General features: G+C 48.7%; 1 protein-coding gene across 1 annotated transcript in view; it reads left to right on the forward strand.

The window, feature by feature from the left end:
- Positions 1-411: 411 nt before the first annotated feature.
- VAT1L (vesicle amine transport 1 like) overlaps positions 412-21105 on the forward strand; it is a 166410-nt gene continuing 145716 nt past the window's right edge. Inside the window, exon 1 of the mRNA XM_019980143.2 lies at positions 412-772. Coding sequence (XP_019835702.2) covers positions 540-772 — 233 coding nt within the window. The 5' untranslated portion in view covers positions 412-539. The remainder of the gene's footprint in view (positions 773-21105) is intronic.

Raw genomic sequence — 21105 nt, forward strand, 5'->3', positions numbered from 1 at the left:
CCGTCCTTCTAACCCGGACCGGTGGTTTGGGAAACAGCGCGTTTCCCGTCAGTCCCCCGGCCCCCGCACGTCGGTGGGAGAGGAGGCCACCTTGGGGAGGGGAGGCGTCCTCCAGGCCGAGACATTCATCTCTGTCCATTTCAAGGCACCCGGCCCGCGCCGTATATAATGAAGTATTGCGTCCACGGCGGAGGACAAGGCGTCCTCTCTCTGTGTGTTTTATTCACGAGTTTGTTTTTTTTTTTTTTTTGGCGGATCTGGGCTCTGGGTTCTACGATCAAGAGCTTGGTGTGAAACTGGCTGAGAAGCGGGAGGTGAGGCTTTGCTCGGGCAGGACAGAGAGGAGGGCAGTGAGGCAGGGTGCGCGGCTCTTCGGAGGATTACGGCGGAGTCCGTGGACCGCGGCGCTGCTAGCAGAGGCTGCAGCCATTGCGCCGCCGAGCATCCCGCATTCAACAGGAGGAACCCGCGAGCGAGGGTCTCCGAGCCCCCCAGCGCCGCAGCAGCCGCAGCCCGTGCGCCCCGCGCCCCCGCGCGCCATGGCCAAGGAAGGCGTGGAGAAGGCGGAGGAGACGGAGCAGATGATCGAAAAGGAGGCAGGCAAGGAGCCGGCCGAGGGCGGCGGCGGCGGCGGCTCTCACCGCCTCGGGGACGCCCAGGAGATGCGCGCAGTGGTGCTGGCCGGCTTCGGGGGGCTCAACAAGCTGCGGGTCACCAGGAAGGCCATGCCCGAGCCGCAGGACGGCGAGCTCAAGATCCGCGTCAAAGCCTGGTCCAGTATCCGCGCGTTTCTTGCTTTCTTTCTCTCTCTCTCTTTGCGCGCTCAGAGCTCCGGGGGAGCGGCTGGCAGAGCCTCGGCGGGCACGCTGCCCGAGGGGAAGAGCCTCCCTGGGCGGCCCCCCGCGCGCCCTCACCGGCTCTCCGAGCCTCCCCCGCCGCCCCTTGGCCCGCCGATGCTGGGAAGGAGGCTGGCAGGCAAGCCCTCGCTCTCCCCAAGCCAGATCTGGGGGTGACCGGAGGAGATGGTGAGCTCCGGGGAGGGGAAGGGTGGCCGGTGGCGCCCAGCGCTCAGGGTCTGGATGATCGCGCCACGGGAGCTCTCCGTGGAGTAGGACAGCTCAGGGGCCAGGAGAGGAAGGTTTGATGGTAACATGGTTAGAAAATCGTAACCGTCGGCTCACTGCGTACCTGCCATCGGTTCTTAAAAGAGTTTTACGTGTGCGATCTTATTTAATAGTTCCCGGGACCCAGAGAGTTAGGCATCATCGTTGACCCCTTGTCACAGGTGCGGCAGCCGGGGCTCAGAGAGTGGTTTGCCCAAGATCAGCCGGCTGCCACTAAGCAGCATGGCCAGGATTTGATATGGCATCTTTTTCAACCTCTAGGCAGTTTTCCCTTTGGGGCTGAGGTCGGAAAGCCTGGCTGGGGAAATGCGTCCTTCTTCCTCACCGCTGTACACTCCCTCCTTGTGGTCTCATACTGGGAAAGGAACTGGGAAGGAAGCATTTTAGGTACCCAGCATTTAAGCCTGGTGAGAGGGAAGGCCGGCACTGCTACTTAATCCCCCTCTTGCCCCCCAGCGTCCTCTGTGTTTCTCTGAAGAGGAAAAGCACAAACAAACAAAACAGCTGAATCTTCTAACTCCTGCTTCCATCTCCTTAGTACCCTTCCTGTCCCCACCCCGCCCCGGGGAACGTCAGACCCTCACCGGGCTGGGATTCCTCCTGGAGTGTTTAAACATCGCTTGTGCTATCACTGTATAGTCATTTCCCTGGAGTTCCAGGGAGAGGGCTCGCCCCGGAGGGCTCACTGGACCAGCGCTGGGAGTCGTATGCTGCAGCGTGGAAAGCTTTCCTGGGGGACTTGCTGTTAGCACCCTGAGATGGGCCCATCCCTTCCCATCACCGTTCTTTAAAGCCCCCAACAGACCCAGCTCCCTAAAAGCAGCAGCCAGCTCACTGGTTAGCCCCCCAAACTCAGCATCTGGGAGCAGTCTAGAGGTAGGAAGAGTGCAGAGGAGCTTCCCCTCTGCTTTGCCACTTTGAGGGCAGGTGCGGGTTTCATTCTTCAGACTGGAAGGTGGCTGGAGAGAGGCAGGCACTGGTCTCTGGCTCACTTCTCACACAGGGGGCTGGGCGCATTTGACTCTAAACACAGGGGCCTCTCCCAGGGGAATTCAGGGTGGCAGAGGCGGCTTTGGCCAACTAGGGGACCCTATACAGTTCTATCTTGTTAACTCTTGCTGAACCAAGCTGGCTGATCCAGAAGGCAGAGCGTGCCTCTGATACATGCTCACTGATAAATTCCCAATGCCCAGCACAAAGCTTGGCACCCAGTGTATCTTGCTGAATGACTCAGTTATTGTTGGATGGAAGGATGGGGGAAAGGTGCCTGGAGGGAGATTGTTGAGTCATGTCTGGTGGAAGTATATCTACCTAGTAAAATTAAACCTGTGTATTGATTAATTCTCCTTCCTCAACCACCAATCAAAAATATTATGTGTATGTGTGTGTGTGTGTGTGATTTATGACCCTTATTCAAATTGAGGACTGGGTTCTAGGACTCTTTATCAGAGTGTATATACAGAGAGTAAAAATGTTGAAGCTACTTTTTTGTTAAAAGATCATCATCTGCAGGACAAATAGACCTGGGTTCTCCAGCCTTTTGCTTCCTGCGTAAATGCCAAGAGGACCTGAAGGGTTTGGAAATAATAAATGTCAGGATGAAGGCTGGGAGATTGATTTTCAAAGCCAGACACAGAAGCCTGCTGTTTTGGAGCCGCACACACACACAGACACACACACATACACAGACACAGAGAGAGAGACACACACACGCTGAGTAGAATCACCGCAGATCCCCCTGCCCCAGTTGTTTAGAAAGCCAACAAGCCAGGAGGGGTGGGAGATGATGCTGGACGAGGGAGGAAAAACAGTACTGCAAAGGGCCCAGGTTGATTTTCATTTCACCCAAGCTGGAAGCAGAGTTAATCAGTTTTGCAGGGAGGGATTGGAATAGGTTTGTGAGGATTGCCCGCTGGGCCCTTCTTTCTCCACTGGGCTAGGATTGGCTGGCCGGAGATGCCCATTGATTGTAAGATTAGCCTTGGGAGCCAGGCTGACTCATTCTGTAGCTTTATGAATCAGCTGATGGCCTCTTGGATGAAGGTTCCCCTCTTATCCGTTCTCTCTCGGTTCTCTATTTTTAATGGAAACCTTTTATCATCAAATAGGATCTGCTTTTTGCTGGAAAATAAGGCATAGTCCATCTGAACTAGTATCATTCAGACCTGAAATGAGGGTCCAAGTTGATTACCATATGAATTTTGTGGAAATGGAAGAGAGAAGGCAGGGGGACATACATATTTCATCTCATTTCCCCACTCTCATCTATGGTCTAACACAGTAGGTATTATGGTAAATCAAACTGAGACTTGGAGATGTTGAGCAATTTGCTAAAAACACCACACAGGTAATGAAGCTAGGATTTGAATCCTAGTTTATTTCTCCTTAAAGCTCTGCTCTTTTCCTCTTATTTTGTCTCCCTCTGTTGAAAAGCCAGAAGAGGTGTAGTTTACTTCTCTGGACTTTTGACACATGACCTTGTTTTCTCCCCTTTCTTCAGCGAATGTGGCTTTGATCTGTTTGCACGGGTGCTCAGTCACTTCAGTCGTGTCTGACTCTCTGCAACCCCATGCACTGTAGCCCGCCAGGCTTCTCTGTCCATGGGATTCTCCAGGCAAGAGTACTGGAGTGGGTTGCCACGCCCTCCTCCAGGGGACCTTCCTGACCCAGGGATGGAACCCGCATCTCTTATGTCTCCTGCATTGGCAGGCAGGTTCTTTATGTGCCACCTGGGAAACCCTTTTAATCTGTTTATGTCTGGCTTAAGGAAACGTTCTCTGGCTGTCCCAAGAGTAATCCAGCTTTCTCCCTAAAGTGAAGGCTTGATGGTTAAACATGGCTCAGAAAGAAGCACTGTGGGCTGTACAGGGTGGGAAGGGTAGCCAAGTCTTCTATCTGAATTGTTACCAGAACCTCATTGTTTATAGGGAACCCATTTCATCAGCCATTCAGTGAACAATTTGCACAGCAAGTGATTTAACTGGCCAGGTGGAAAAAGCGTGTGGCCTTTGGAGAAAGATAGATCTGTGTAACCATGGTGAGCATCTCTCTTAACTTCTCTAAGCTTTTCCTGCCTCGACTGCAAAATGGAGTTAATAAGATGAACACTATAGTGTTCAGAGGTTCAGATGCAAGAAAGAGATGGGCTCAAGGTTAGCAGCAAGAACTGTGGTGTTGGAGAAGACTCATGAGAGTCCCTTGACACTGAGGAGATCAAACCAGTCAATCCTAAAGGAAATCAACCCTGAATATTCATTGGAAGGACTGATGCTAAAGCTGAAGCTCCAATCCTTTGGCCACTTGATGCATTGAGCCAACTCATCGGTAAAGATCCTGATGCTGGGAAGTATTGAGGGCAAGGGGAGAAAGGGGGCGACAGAGGATGAGATGGTTAGATATCATCACTGACTCAATGGACATGAGTTTGAGCGTACTCCGGGAGATAGTGAAGGACAGGGAAGCCTGGCGTGCTGCAGTCCGTGGGGTTGCAAAGAGTCTGACACGACTCAGCCACTGAACAACAACAGCAAACAGTAGTTGTGATTGTTGTCACACTGATGCCTGTATGATAGACCCGCTGGCAACCTGATGACTTGGAGGCCATCATTTTAATCATGTATGTCATAATACAGGCAATGTTGCATCACATCTACTTAGAGATGAAGAGTGAGACCTTCCTAGACATGAGCGTAGCTCACCCCCTGCTACCCGGCTGTCCTAGGACTGGTCCCCTGGAGGCACAGCCTGAGACAGGAATGCTGTTTGAAGAGGTTGATGGTTGGGGGAGGAGGTGTCCTTTCAGGAGAAGGGGAGCAGGATAGGACAGGGGAAGGAGTGAAGCAAAGGTTGGTCTCACCTGGATCCCTCCAGGAGTTCTAGAGCACAAGTTGCACCACAGAGTCAATCTGACCTTGTAGCAGTGGGGGGAGCCTTCTGGGCTCCCCGCCCTGTCATCGGTCGGTGATGGGCTCTGGGCTGATTCCTGAGTGGGGGTGTGGAGCCTCTGTAACTCATGGAAGGAGGAACAGGGCTTCTCTGAGCTCCGACAGCCAGCTGGGGGACGGGTGCGTTGCCTGGTGACAGAGATCTGGGTGAGGCGTGAACAGTGTCTCTATACTGGCTGACCTTGACCCCGTCGCTTACTGCTCTAACCATGGGCTTCCCGGTCTATAGAATGGAAAGAATAATAGCACCGCCCTTCAGAGCCAAGCCAGTCATTCCTCAAGATCAACCCTGAAGAACTTCATTGGAAGGACTGGTACTGAAGCTCCAGTACTTCGGCCACCTGATGTGAAGAGCCGACTCATTGGCAAAAACCCTGACCCTGGGAAAGACTGAAGGCAAAAGGAGAGGAGGGTGGCAAAGGATGAGACAGTTAGATAGCATCACTGAGTCGATGAACATGAATTTGAACTAACTTGGGAGATAGTGAAGGACAAGGGAGCCTGGCGTGCCGCAGTCCACGGGGTTGCGAAGAGTCAGACGTGACTTAACAACCGAACAACAAGTGTAGAGTGTTGTAGGGGGGTTTCAATGCGACACGGTGCATCAGGACCTTTGTGGTGATGCCTGACACAGAGCAAGAGGCCAACAAATGCTAGATGGTATTGTTCAAACTGCTTTCTTGGTTTCCACAGGTTCCCCTTACAGGCTATCATACCAGCACTCTGGAGAATGAAAGGGACACTGTTGATAACTGCTCTGGGACGGCAGGGACAAACTGGGACTGTTCTAGACAAACCGGGGTTTGTGGTCTCTCCTCCCCCAGTCCCAGCAATTGCTCAGGGTCCTGTCTACACCTTTGCTGCCAGGGGTCTTGCCACAATGGCGCTTCTCTTGGACAGGAGCTGGGAGGATTTGAGGCTGAGGGTCTCCAGACTGGGCTGCAGGAACTTACTTAAGTGGCCATTAACAAGCCTGTCTGTTTGGCTTGTGGTGGAAAGGCTCTAATGGACTGGGGACGTTTATTTTCCCAGACTGATTTACAGCAAGAGGCCACGTGAAGCTGCTGGAATGAGACCAATCGGATGAAAAATAGTTGCAGCCAGTCATGGCTCCATTGGCTGATCTGAAAATGGGCCGAGGGCGGGCCACGCTAGAGGAAAGCTAGGAGATTGGTGGGATCCTGATACATCATGAAGGTCAGGTGCACTGCAGATGGGCTGGGAGCCCAGCCATTGGCTGCTGGTGATGAGGCAGCCACTGAGTTGCCTGCTATATATTTTGCTTCATTTTATCCTTATGGCCACTCAAAAGCATCAACAACATCAGTGTTACAGTCTCCATTTTAAAGATGGGGGAACTGGCATTCAGAGATATGTTAAGATTGCAAATTTTTAGGTGGACAAGCAACATAAAAATCTAAGTCTGCCTTGTTCTGGACTCTATGATCTGAGGGACACAGTGACAAACACAGAGTAGAAAGAGAGAACAGACAGAGACAGTTAAAGACCCAGGGACTCAGAGAGGCAGACAGACACAAAGACTGGAATTGGAAATACAGAGAAAGAGCCATGGGATGCACTGGACTGACTTGAAGCATAGCTGGTCACCCTCAGAACTGCATGATGGGGCTTCCCTGGTGGTCCAGCAGTTGAGACTCCATGTTGCACTGCAGGGAACACCAGTGCAATCTCTGCTCCGGGAAGATCCTACATACGGCGGAGCAACTAAGCCTATGCACCGCAGTAGGCAACCTGTATTCTAGAGCCTGTGCTCTGCAACCAGAGAAGCCGCTGCAGTGAACAGCTGGGAGCCACGACAAGAGAAAGCCCATGCGCAGCCACAAAGACCCAGTGGGCCAAAAATAGTTAAAAATAAATATATATTTTAAGTTGCATGCTGTCATCTTGCCTCCCAAAGCAGCCATTGTGGTTCTGGGCCACATCCACTTCCTCACCATTTCTGGGGTCTGGAATGCTTTTGGGATCCACTTAGAGTCACATTACTACGGTTGACCCAGAATACCCATGCTGATTAAACATGATCACCACTCAAGACATTTAAGTTCCTTCCTCTGCCGCATTTCCTCCACTGGTCTATGGCTACACCAGCAACTTGAGCTCAGGGTATCCCAAACAAGACAGCATGAAAGGTTAAGCCAGTGAAACATGGCCAATATGCTCTTCCCTGTGTCTGTTCGAATAAATAAGTGGGGTGTATGAGGTCAAGTTGCAAAGAGCCAACTCACTGCAAAAGACCCTGGTGCTGGGAAAGATTGAAGGCAGGAGAGGGGGGATGGTGACAGAGGATGAGACAGTTGGATGGCATCACCCACTGAATGGAATGAGTTTGAGCAAGCTCTGGGAGATAGTGGAGGACAGGGAATCCTGGCGTGCTGTAGTAAATGGGGTCATAAAGAATCAGACACGACTGAGCGACTGAACAACAACAATGCTCTTCTCTGTGTTTATTGAAATAAATAAATGGACTGTATGAGGTTAAGCAATGCAGGTGTTTGTAGAACTGAGAAATTGTTTGGAGGGTCCCAGTACCTGAGCTGGGAGCCACTCTGGCACAGAGACTGGAATAAAGTGCTCTGTGTTGGACGGGGTCATCAGGATTTGATGGGAAAGGGTGACTCTCCAGAGTCACACTGAGCCCCGTTTGGGGATGAGAAGGTGGAGGCGCTGCATCAGGGGTCTTTCTTGTCCATCTGAATTTGCATTTTTCCGTTAACTGTGTCCTCCCCAAGGAGGGCTGGTGATGGTGACAGTATCTGCTCTGATCCAATAACGGAATGGACTTCCCGTCTCCCCATCACTTTGAGGGAGAAAGGAAGCCCAGGATCAGAGTTTCTTCTACTTCATAGGTAGAGGAGGCACAGAACATCTCATCGGACGTCTGACATAGAGCAGGTTCCCATAAACAGCAGCCTGATCTTCATTAGATGGAAGCCAAAGGCAGGGGGCTCACGGTGGGCAACGGGAGTGAGGACTCAAGTTCACCCTCCCCTGCACCGGCAGCATCTTTGCAGCAACAAAGCCTATCATCCTTGTCATTTCCCATCCGACCCTCACCCATGAGGCTGTCATCCTTAATTTCTAGGTAACGAAAAAGGGACTCAGAGATGAAATGGGAAGAGTAAGGACCTACAACAGATCTGAGTTCAGACTCTAATCCTGCCTCATGGTGGCTGGGTGATGGTGATGCCCAAGAGACACCTTGCCCATAGCCTCCCCTTGGTACGAATAACACCCTCTCTTTGGTGTTACCGTGAAGACCGGCTGAGGGTCTCTGACCGTCCTCACTGCTCCTCAGACATAGTGAGTCAGTTATTTCCCTTCCTTTATTACTGGACTCGACCCCCATCCTCCGGTGCCCTGTCCTGATCACCTCCCATCCAACAACGTGCACAGCTGGAGTAGGGTGCTGGCTTTTGAGTCTTATGCCCAGGGTTGGGAATGGACTAGGATGAATGTATGCTACCCTGACACCAACTCTCTGCACACCCATCCATGGGTGACAGCACAGATTTCTCTGATAGCTGGGCGTGCAAAATGGCTCAACCTCTGGAGTCTGATTTACACCCATCTAGCAGAACCAAAATCCCATGACATTTGGGCAGATCACTGACATTCATGCCAACAGCAAAGCTCACCCAGGCATGGGGAAGAATGCCCTCGTGACCCCAAGTTCCTGCCACTTCTTATTCTTCATACAGGTCTTTCTTGGCATCTTGGCATTTGTCATAGAAGAAAAAGTTTAATTAGAAACAAGAAGAGGCTCTTCCTAGGAAAGGGCAGCAGGCATGTAATCTCAAATTAGTCTGATTCCTCTGTATGTGATCTCACACAGAGCATCAGTTGCAGCCACGGTATTAAAATGAGTAAATTTAATGTTTAATGTTTGAAGGCCCAAGAGACAAAATAGATGCTCCAGTGAAAGGAGCTGTTTCATCTTTGAACGTGATATTTTTCTAGATGAGAGCCTGCAGGGGAATTCTGTTCTCCAGCTCCTTGGCCCCTAAGCCTTAGCCCCTTCCCCAGCACTGTCCAGGGGGAGAAACATGTGAGCCACTGCTTCCTCTGCAAATTAAAGCACCGAGTCCTCTTAATGCTGACTGCTCCCCTCCTCCAGAGTCCCTTGTAGGATAGTTCTCTTCTGCGAAAAGACTGATAATGATTCATTTTGGGGGCTGGCACTGACTAGACATCCAAACTGGCTGGGAGGCAGGATGCATTGGGGTTATAAAAGGGGTAATGTTTGGGGTGAAACAGACGTGGTCAAGTCCTTGAAGTGGATCGTTTTTAGCAACCTCTGTCACCTTGGGAAAATGACTTCCTCTTTTGAAACCTCAGTTTGCTAAGCTGTAATATGGGTATAATTATAGTCCTTATGGGGTAATTTTAGATCGTGTCTAAAGTATTTGGCAATGATGTTGGCACATTTCATATCTGTTGAATGAATGGAGTCCTTGTCGTATAGTATATGTTTAATATATATTAATGGTGGTAAGGAGATGAAAAAAAAAATAGGACATTAGAAAGTCCCTCCTTAAGTCATAAAGTTTTCTGAATGGAGTCCCTATTCAGACTCTACGTGTCTCCCCTAAAGGGTATAAGACCCTAAAATCAAAAGTAGCTGAGGGACTTCCCTGAAGGTCTAGGTGGCCAAGACTCTGAGCTTCCAACGCAGGCAGCCTGGGTTTGATCACTGGTCAGGGAACTAGATCGCAAGGTAACTTGAGATGACATGCCATAACTAGGAGATCCCACCGCATCTGAGACCAAACGCCATCAGATTAAAAAAAAAAAAACAACAACAAAACACAGTAGCCTGGACAGGCTGTGCCACTATGGCATGACATAAACACGAACATCCAGATGTGTTCCCGAGGGAACAAGAGTGTGAGTGGGACGGTGCTCCGACTGCGCTGCAGGGGCTGGGCCAAGCTCAGGGACCTTCAGGAGGAAGACCAGCCCACTTCTGCTCCCACCTCTCTGTCCTTCCTTTCAGCCATGCTGAAGGAAGTTCACCTTGGTGAACTAGTCCCTGGACTCCTAGGCGCTCCCCTTCCCTTCCCCTTCCCTCTCTTGTCTTCTCTCTCCTCGTGGGTGCGATCAGCTGCCTTCCCGAGACCTGGAAAGATGGAGACCTTTCACCCCAGCTGCCTCCTGAGAGTTTAGCAAGCCCCGATGCAAACAGAACTTTCTTCTCCCAGTTTTCATACGTCAGGGAAGGGATCCAATTGACCCCTCATAAATCACAAACCAGCCCTTGGGTCTCTCTCTGTCTGGCCCGAGGGAGTAAGGCGTAATGATTGGCCACATTGGTGTCTCACGCCCTCCTGTTCTGACCTAAAAGAAGGGAGCACTGAGATCAACAGCCCAGCCAGGAACTCATGAAGCACGCGCACGCGCGCGTGTGTGTGTGTGTGTGGTGAATGTGGGGTAGATGCTGTAAATGGAATGGAGGGCAGTTATCAGATGACGCAGGTAGGTAAAAAACACACTGGACTGATCAAAATGGTAGCCATCATGGTGGATGGGAGACGCTTCTTTGTCCAGAAAAAAGTGAAGGATCAGAGGGGGCACTGGGGAAGGCAGCTCCATGCCTTCTCTTGGGACTTGACGTCCCTCAGCACCGAGTCATTGAATCATATTAAATAACATATATACTGTTTTCAACTTTGAGGCCCATCACCTTTTGAATCTCTGGTTGTCTTGGACCTTCCAGAAGCGTTCTCTATTCTCTGATAACTGGTGAATACCATGCCTGGCGCTTCTGTAGCAGTAGGCACACAATCAGTGTTTGGGGGAGTGAATGAATGTGTTACCCAGAGGGTTGGGTGTACATTTCGGCAGCAGTGGCTGTGCCACTTGTAAATGTGACTTTCCTAATACAAACAGTGGCCCGTCCGAGCCCGTGTTCCTTTGTGCTCTCCTCCGTCATCTTAGCTTTCTCTGAGTCTACCTCCCTCCAGCATGCAGGTCTTTGAACGGGGATTTGAAAGAATGCCAAAGGAGCTGTGTTTGGGGGAGTTTTGCTTCTCCCTGACACAGTTTGTTCTCTTGAAGCCAGAAGGTCGCTTCTTGAGCCCTCTCATAACCACTCCGCCGAGGCGGGGAGATGTGGGTCTCTAACTTCTCAAGACGCTCTGTGGTTTCTTCCTCACTGTCAGCCAGCTCCACTGGGGGCTGCAGCCAGCGCTCTCTCCAAGAGCCCAGTGTGCTGCTTCTGGCGAGGTTTACTCCAAGAGCAGTAACTCAAGTGTTCCTGCCATGCTCGCACACCTGGGGACCTGAGGCTCCACCAGCCTGGCTGGTGTTTCCCTAAAGTAAACAGTGACGTGACAATCCTTGTGTAAGATACGCACACATCAAATCATTATGCTGTACACCTTAAATTAATACAGTGTGTCAAATACAGCTCAGTACAACTGGAAAATAAATGAATAAATATTTCAAACTATTGGGGGGAAATAACCTTTTAGAACAAGTAGTATGTCCTTGACTCTGTTCTGACCTTCCTTAGTAGGTATCAGGACCCCCACCTTCAATGCCTCCCACATAGTTGGCAGGGTATCTTAGCTGCTGTGGCCTGGACTCTCAGAACACAGTTCTGGTTCCCCTCGATTGTAACCGTCTCCCGTTGCTCTGCTGTGCTCCTCCCAGGACACTGAAGCCACCCAGTGTGCTTCCCGTTTCTTCTCCATCCCGGGTGGAGCCTGGCTTTCTGCTGAGGTGGAGCCTGGCCTTCTGCTGAGAATGTGGCCCCCTTTCTACCCAATACAGGTTCTAAAGCAGCATGTGCCAGCCTCCTTATCAATGTTTCTGCTGTTTGGAGCTAATAATAATGACACTCTTGTCATTCATTATTTATCATCATTATTATCACAATGACCCTTACTGAGTGATTTCTCACAGCACCACGTTAAGGGTTTTATAGAAATTTCCCAGGTGGTGCTAGTGGTAAAGAACCCACCTGCCAATGCAGGAGATGCAAGAGATGTCGGTTCAATCCCCAGGTCAGGAAGATCCCCTGGAGAAGGGCATGGCAACCCACTCCAGTATTCTTGCCTGGAGAATCCCATGGACGGAGGAGCCTGGTGGCTGCAGTCCATGGGGTCACAGAGTCTGACACAACCCAAGCGACTTCGCATGCACACGTGCACTTAGCATGATACCCAACATTTTCTGATGAAGGGAAAGGATCAGAGAAATAAAGAACTTGCTAAAGATGACGAAACTCTTGAGACAAGAGCTGGGATTTGAGCCAGGGTTTTCTTCACTCACTTTATACCCACTCGTCACGGGCCCTTGAAGTTGAAGGGCTAAGTTGTACCAAAGCCCACATTCAGAGTCAAGCTTCCCGCTTGCATTACCATAGGCTTCTTCATCTAGGCTCCTCTTCTCCAACTCACATTTCCCTTAGCATGAGTGTTTCTCTTCTTTCCCAGGCTTATCTGCTCTTCATGCAAATAGATACGTAGTGGGACAACCCCAGTGGCTCAGTCTAAATTCTACAGTAAGCTCTGATGAAGCTTGCAAACTGCAAAGCCCTCTCCCCACCCTCCCGATGCAGACACATCTCCTTCTTAAAACAGACTATCCATCAAGTAACAGACTTAAAAAAAAAAAATCCCTAAGATCAGAAAGAATTGCTTTTCATTTATCTATGCTATCCCTAGGTCAATCAGCTAATGGGGAGCTATTAAATCCACTGTTCCTATGACTGGTCTCAATGATTTCGTAATTGGATTCTCTTTATCCTCCAGCTAAACTGACTAAAATTGTTCCGACTGGGGACCTTGTAATAAGCTGTGACTCAGTGTTTCTGCAGCCAGAACCCGGGATGTGTAATACAGCTAAAAACATGCCCCCTCTTCCCAAAACATTCTGTTCAGGTTTATCTGCTTTCAGATCCTGGAGAACCGTTCTCTCTGATCACAGAGGAGACGGTCCGAGCCCTGGGACTGCTCCTTCCTAGGAAATAAATAGGAGAGGCAAATTTGCACCCTCTCACCGGCTTGGGGTCACCGTCTCTGCCCTCAGCCTATGGCGCTTACAGGACACTCTTCCTTTTGCTCTTTTAACGTTTTTCATTCCTATTCCTGTTCTGTTTTCCCTTTTGTAGCCCAGATTTAGCTGGGATGATTCACTCTTGAATAGAAACCCAATTTTTCAATATAATTGAGAAGCACTGTCAAATTCTATTGAGTCCTTTAGAAAATGCCAAAGCTGGAACTATTCGTGCTGCAGAGGAAACATCTCGAAAATTTCTCTTCCCATTTAGACATCCCCCACCGCCCCCGCCAATGCCTCCTCTCCCTCCAAACTCTTCTCCCCGTGCTCTTCAGACTCTCCCAGACTCTCAAACCCTGCCCTCGCTCTCTCTTGTCTTTTGCATCTATCTTTGCTCACCTTTCACATCTCTTCTTTTATCTTCCAGGATAAATATTTGCTCTTCCCAAAGCACATCAATCAAGCAGGTCTTTGATCTTCTCAGTTTTACCCTGCCTACTGACAAGGCTGCCAACCAGTAACTCCCTTTAGCAGGAGGAAGGAAAGAGCTTGAATCACGCCTCGGTATTTTCCTACTTAACACCTTCAGTGGAGGAATCCTTGTTGGCAAGGCTAGAATGTGCCCTGGGCTAAGCAGTGAACATCGAAAGATGGATTTTAAGGGCGACTCCCCCTTCGAGTTGTGCATAGTCCACCGGGAAGACAGCAGGGTAGTGATGTTGCTAATGTCTCCTTCTTAACCAATTAAATTTTTTACTGAAGTTTAGTTGATTTACAATGTTATTAGTTTCTGATATACAGCAACACAATTCAGTTTTGCATATATATATATATATTCTTTTTCATATTTTTCCCATTATGGCTTTAGTATATTTTATTTTTGGTTGCACTGGGTCTTCGTTGCTGCATGCAGACTTTCTCTAGTTGCAGCGAGGGGGGCTCCTCTCTGCTTGTGGAGCTCGGGCTTCTCACTGCAGAGGCTTCTCTTGCTGTGGGGCACGGGCTCTAGGTCCACGGGCTTTGGGAGTTGCTGCACGTGGGCTCAGTAGCTGCAGTTCCCTAGCTCCAGAGCACAGGCTCAGGAGTTGCAGCACACGGGCCTAGCTGCCCTGGAGCACATGGAATCTTCCCGGGCCTGGGATTGAACCCACGTTCCCTGCATTGGCAGGCGGATTCTTAGCTCCTGAACTACCCGAGAAATCCTTCCATTTTGGTTTATCACAGGATTTGAATACAGTCCCCTTTGCTCTAGAGTAGGATCGTGTCTCTTATCTATTTCGTAAACAGTAGTTTGTATCTGCTAATTCCAAACTCCCGACCTGTCCCTCCCTCACCCCCTTCCCCTTTGGTACCCCCCAGCTTGTTTTCTGTGTCTGTGAGTCTACTTCTGTTTCGTTAGTAAGACTGTTGGTGTCATATCTGAGAGTCCACATATCAGTGATCTCATACGGTATTGGTCTTTCTCTGACTTACTTCGCTTGGTTGATAATCTCTAAGCCCACGTGCTGCTGCAGATGCCACTGTTACGTTCTTCCCTGTGGCTGAGTGGCATCCGTTGTATACGAGCACCACATCCTCTTTGTCCATGTTGCTTCCCAAGCTTTGCTATTGTGAATCTCAGTGAACACTGTGGTACATGCATCTTCTTAAATTAGTTTTCATCTTTTCCATTTATATGCCCAGCAGTAGGATTGCTGGGTCATATGGTAGTTCTATTTTTAGATTTTTAAGGAACTTCCAGACTATTTTCCATAGGGGCTGCACCAATTAACATTCCAAGAAACAGCATAAGAGGGTTCCTGTGCTCAATACCCTCTCCAGTGCTTGCTACTTTTTAATGGTAGCCACTCTGACAGGCATGATAGCTTTGATTTGCATGTCTCTAATAAAGGTTAACTAAATTTAAATACTAATTAAAACGAAAAATCCAGTGCCTCACCCACACTGTCCACATCTCAAGCATTCGGTAGTCACACATGGCTAGCGGCTGCCACGTTGAACAGAACACACACAGAATATTTTTGCCATTGCAGAACGTTCTATTGGACTGAGTTGTTCTAGTCTTAGCCTACTTGTTTCCCTACTGACATAACTGTTTTATGGAGCAAAGCTTTTATCAGCATCAATGACAGGAGATAACTGTCACGTTGTGGCAAAAATGGAGTGTTTCTCTGGGGGAGCCCTCCTTGCCTCCAGGGCTGCAGTGAGAGGTCAGGCAAGAAGCAGTCTGCACTGTCCGGTGGTACCGTCTCCCTTCTGCGGTGGGATGATGCCGGAGAGCTCGGGAGAACGGGAGCAGAGGGCGCCGCCACGCCTGAGTGACGCTTTGCTGTGGGACCTGCACGACTGCTGCGTGGTGGGTTATAACTGCCCGGCCTGTGCCAGCTGTGACCCACGGGCTGCAGGGCAACTGTCATGCTGTGAAGGCACTTATCTTGTTGGTCTCCGAGCTCTTGGGTAGCAGAGGTGCCATTGTCACTGCTGTCACATTAGTCCCGAGCCAAGCCCCAAGTCGTGAAAGGTCTGTTGAATTTAAATTAAATGCGTTTGAATGCTCTGTGCAACCCGTCACAGCCAGGCACCTGTTTGAAGTCAGTGACTCCATCGACATCTAACCCGGACCGCACAGGTCTTAACCTTTCTGGGAATCTCGTTGGGAATAAACACCTGCTGTGTTCCCAGGATAGGCTGAGAGTAAATAAATTCCTCCAGGTCCAGAAATCAAGGGGTCCGTCTCAGCATCAGGGAGAATTTTTCCTGGACACACTCATGCCGCACTTTTCGGTTTCTGCTGAGAATGGCTGTTCATATTTAGATTCTCCGTGTATCTCCTTGGCCATTTTGTTCTGTGTTTGAAATATTAAACCGACATGTGTTTGGAATACTAATGTGGACCTGTGATGGGGACATGTTTCCTATCTCTGAGGAACAACAGACCCGTGCAGCCTCAGCTCAAGCTCTGTCAGCGCACCATCAGTCCCTGTGTTAGAGATACAGGCGTCTGGGCTGGGCAAAAACAGCATCGTTCACTTAGTAAGTGGTTGATGACAAAACACATCAGATGTGTCCGAGAACTTCAGGCCTCACATCTAAAAATAATGGTTAAACAAGGTAGGCAGGAATACAAGGACCCAGACGGGGAGGAGACTGCTGTCAGGAGCCATGGCCAGGGGTGGGAAGAAGGTAGCCTGAGCATCCATAACACACTGTAAAAAAAATCTTTATATTTATTTTCTATGCGAACAGAAGGAAAATGGTGGAGTCGTAACTGAAAAGTTTTCTGGTTCTGTGGGTTTTGTTGCGTTGTTAAGTAGAGGAGTCAGATTTTTAAGCCAGGAAGTTCATTTTAGAATTTGGACTCTTAACACTATCCCATGCTATGTTTTAGCAGCAAAGATGACAGTCTGTTTAGAAAATATGGTGGAATTGAATATTTTTTTAGTTGAAAATTTCCCTTCTGTCTCTTTTGCTTACATATCACTTGAAATCATTTAGTCAATTCAAATGTCATATTTTAGTTGTTTATTCTTGGTTGAAGGATTTGAAGAGCAGTCCTCATGCTAACTGACGAAGATCTTAGCAGAAGCAAAACTATTTGTTTGGAGGTTACTCCCTCTTTTCTATAATTTTTTATTTTTGCATTCCTTTTTTATTTAGGTATAGTTGATGTACAATATTATGTAAGTTCCAGGTACATAGCATAGTGATTCACAGTTTTAAAAGTATACTTCATGTATAGTTACTGTGAACTGTTGGCTGCATTCCATGTGTTGGACAATATGTACTTGTAGCTCATTTATTTTATGTGCTGTGTGTGCTAAGTTGCTTCAGTCGTTCCCAACTCTTTGCGACCCTATGGACCATAGCCTGACAGGCTCTTCGATCCATAGCGATTCTCCAGGCAAGAGTATTGGAGTGGGCTGCCATGCTCTCCTCCAGGGAACCTTCCTAACCCAGGGATCGAACTCGTGTCTCTTATGTTTCCTTCATTGGAAGACGGGTTCTTCACCACTAGCACCAACTGGGGAGCCCGTTTATTTACACATGGCAGTTTTTACCTCTTCATTCTCTACCCCTTCCTTGCCATTCTCCCTTCTCTCCCCACTGGTAACCACTAGATTGTTATCTGCATCTGTCCTAACACACTCTTCCCAACCTCAGATGGAGCTCAGGTGGTTTCTCTCTCCTGAGGTCCACCCAGGACAATTCTGTTGGTTCTCCAGTAAAAGGTGCCATTTGAGATGTGCATGAAAGTTTTCTTTGCTTTAGACACGAGTTTTTCCTTCCGTAGCAGATTTGTATCGATCTCTTTTCATAGTCTTGACATAATAAAATGGGTGCTTTAGTTCAGTTCAGTCGCTCAGTCGTGTCTGACTCTTTGCGAGTCCATGAACCACAGCATGCCAGGCCTCCCTGTCCATCAACAACTCCCAGAGTCCACCCAAACCCATGTCCGTAGAGTTGGTAATGCCATCCAGCCATCTCATCCTCTGTCGTCCCCTTCTCCTCCTGCCCTCAATCTTTCCCCAGCATCAGGGTCTTTTCAAATGAGTCACCTCTTCCCATCGGGTGGTCAAAGTATTGGAGTTTCAGCTTCAACATCAGTCCTTCCAATGAACACCCAGGACTGATCTCCTTTAGGATGGACTGGTTGGATCTCTTACAGTCCAAGAGATTCTTAAGAGTCTTCTCCAACACCACAGTTCAAAAGCATCAATTCTTCTGCACTCAGCTTTCTTCACAGTCCAACTCTTACATCCATACATGGCCACTGGAAAAACCATAGCCTTGAGTAGATGGACCTTTTTGGCAAAGTAATGTCTCTGCTTTTAAATATGCTGTATAGGTTGGTCATAACTTTCCTTCCAAGGAGTAAGCATCTTTTAATTTCATGGCTGTAATCACCATCTGCAGTAATCTTGGAGCCCAGAAAAATAAAGTCAGCCAGTGTTTCCCCATCTATTTCCCATGAAGTAATGGGACTGGATGCGATGATCTTTGTTTTCTGAATGTTGAGCTTTAAGCCAACTTTTTCACTCACCTCTTTCACTTTTATCAAGAGGCTCTTTAGTTCTTCTTCACTCTCTGCCATAAGGGTGGTGTCATCTGCATATCTGAGGTTATTGATATTTCTCCCAGCAATCTGGATTCCAGCTTATGCTTCCTCCAGCCCAGCGTTTCTCATGATGTACTCTGCATAGAAGTTAAATAAGCAGGGTGACAATATATAGCCTTGACATACTCCTTTTCCTATTTGGAACCAGTCTGTTGTTCCATGTCCAGTTCTAACTGTTGCTTCCTGACCTGCATACAGGTTTCTCAAGAGGCAGGTCAGGTGGTCTGATATTCCCATCTCTTTCAGAATTTTCCACAGTTTCTTGTGATCCACACAGTCAAAGGCCTTGGCATAGTCAGTAGAGCAGAAATAGATGTTTTTCTGGAAGTCTTGCTTTTTTGATGCTCCAGCGGATGTTGGCAATTTGATCTCTGGTTCCTCTGCCTTTTCTAAAACCAGCTTGAACATCTGGAAGTTCACAGTTCATGTATTGCTGAAGACTGGCTTGGAGAATTTTGAGCATTACTTTACTAGCGTGTGAGATGAGTGCAATTGTGCGGTAGTTTGAGCATTCTTTGGCATTGCCTTTCTTTGGGATTGGAATGAAAACTGACCTTTTCCAGTCCTGTGGCCACTGCTGAGTTTTCCAAATTTGCTGGCATATTGAGTGCAGCACTTTCACAGCATCATCTTTTAGGATTTGAAATAGCTCAACTGGAATTCCATCACCGCCACTAGCTTTGTCCGTAGTGATGCTTTCTAAGGCCCACTTGACTTCACATTCCAGGATGTCTGCGCACGGAACAAAGGACTGAACAGAGATAGCCGGCTGCAGACCTTCCCCCTCCGGTGACAGGCAGCCAGAGCCGGAAGGGGGCAATCGCAGCCCCAGAGAGACATTATCTATAAAACTGTAAGCAGGTTCTTTGCTAACTAAAACTTCTTGGGGGTCGGGACGGTCAACATCTGCCTGAGAATGTGCGCCGGTTTTACACCCAGATAACCGAGTGGCGGGGAGGCGATAAGTCGCAGCATTGGCGCTCGCCAAACACCTCATCACCTGAGCTGCTCGGACCTGGGAAGAGCACAAAACGCAGGCCCAACTGAGTCTGCGCCTCTGAGGACTACCCGAGTGCCTGAACCTGAGCGGCTTGGACCTGGGAGGTGCATGCAACCCAGGGCTAACCTCGGATTGTTCCCGGCGGAACAACCTAGAGCCCGAGCAGTGTGGGCAGGGTGGCTACACGCGCCGTGAGCGGGGGCAGACCCAGGGTGGCTGAGGCACTGCGAGCCCACGCCAGTGTTATTTGTTTGCAGCATTCCTCCCTCCCTCCCCTCAGCGTGACTGAACAAGTAAGCCTAAAAAAAAAAAAAAAAGTGTCCTGAGTGATCACAGCATCATGATTATCTGGGTCATGAAGATCTTTTTTGTACAGTTCTTTGTATTCTTGCCATCTCTTCTTAATATCTTCTGCTTCTGTTAGGTCCCTACCATTTCTGTCCTTTATTGAGCCCATCTTTGCATGAAATGTTCCCTTGGTATCTCTAATTTTCTTGAAGAGATCTCTCAAATCTTTCCCATTCTATTGTTTTCTTCTATTTCTTTGCAGTGATCACTGAGGAAGGCTTTCTTATCTCTCCTTGCTATTCTTTGGAACTCTGCATTCAAATGGGTATATCTTTCCTTTTCTCCTTTGCTTTTCACTTCTCTTCTTTTCCCAGATATTTGTAAGGCCTCCTCAGATACCCATTTTGCTTAAACAAAGCCAAAAAAATAGGGCTAAAAAAAGACGATGAAGAAGAATTGGGAGCAAGATTTTCTGAGATCAATGATTATGGTCCTAGATGTTTTTAAGCTATCAGCTGTGATTAAGAAACAAAACCAAAATCTTGAGTTCCGGGGAAATGAGGGAATGACTCAAACCTGTGTTTCTTTGGCGCCACCCCCTTGGGTTCAGAATTCAGTGCTTTGAGGAATATCGCAGCAGCCAGAGGAGAGCTGAACAAAGGGCAAAGCAGTTTGAGGTAACCACCAAATAAATAAAAATTAAAAATAATAAAAAAAAAAAAAAAGCAAGGGCACAGCTTCCGGGCTGCTGTGGCTCAGCGCAAAGCCACACATTGGGAGCCTCCGGGCCAGGCTGCAATGGCTGCTGGGCAGTGAGTTCACCAAGCAGAGGGAATTCTAGACTCCCCGCGTGGCGTCTGACCGTGTTCCCTCTGGTGTCTGGGTCTCTACCAGTATCCAGTGATCCCCGCCTTCTAGACACAGAGAAAGCCCCGAGCTACTATTTTTCATGGATTTCCCCAAGCAGTTCACTAACCCTGCGTGTATGGTTTTCATAGCTGAAAATAATCTAGTAAACCCTGTGAAAGACTGTTTTCCCTTTGCCCCAGCGTCACTGAGAGATGACTGATGCATAACATTGTGTAAGTTTAAAGTGTTGATTTGATACGGTTGTGAATTGCAAAATGATTACCACCAACCCATTAGTCGCCTCCATGCTATCAGAAAGTCACCGTTTCTTTTCTATAGTGAGAACATTTAAGATCAACTCCTGCGTGTGTTTTGATAGTTTGTCCGCCTTTCCCCTTCTCTTTTTTTCTTAGTTTGTCGTGTCCTTGACACTTTGATCTCTTCAAGTCCTCCCTTTCCCTTCCCTCTTTGCCTCTCATCCTCAGATCCCAGTTTGAAGATACCATCCTCTTCTTCCTTCCCAGCATTGGTTGTAAGAACCCTACACCTTTCCTTCTCAGAAACCACCATGCAAAGGACACCTCTGTAAATTCTCACCATCAGTGACCACTGCTCTGGGCCAGCAGAGGAATAAAGCCCTGCAAAGGAAGGCCATAACACCCCTCTCATGGTGGATGCTGGGGTATACCACCCAGGACCCCCTTTTAGGACTGAAGAGCGCCTTCCCCCAGCTACAGTGAGTGCTGGCTGCTGGGGGCTCGC

The sequence above is a fragment of the Bos indicus genome, chromosome 18 (assembly GCF_029378745.1).
Source record: "Bos indicus isolate NIAB-ARS_2022 breed Sahiwal x Tharparkar chromosome 18, NIAB-ARS_B.indTharparkar_mat_pri_1.0, whole genome shotgun sequence".
In the NCBI taxonomy this organism is placed as follows: Eukaryota; Metazoa; Chordata; class Mammalia; order Artiodactyla; family Bovidae; genus Bos; species Bos indicus.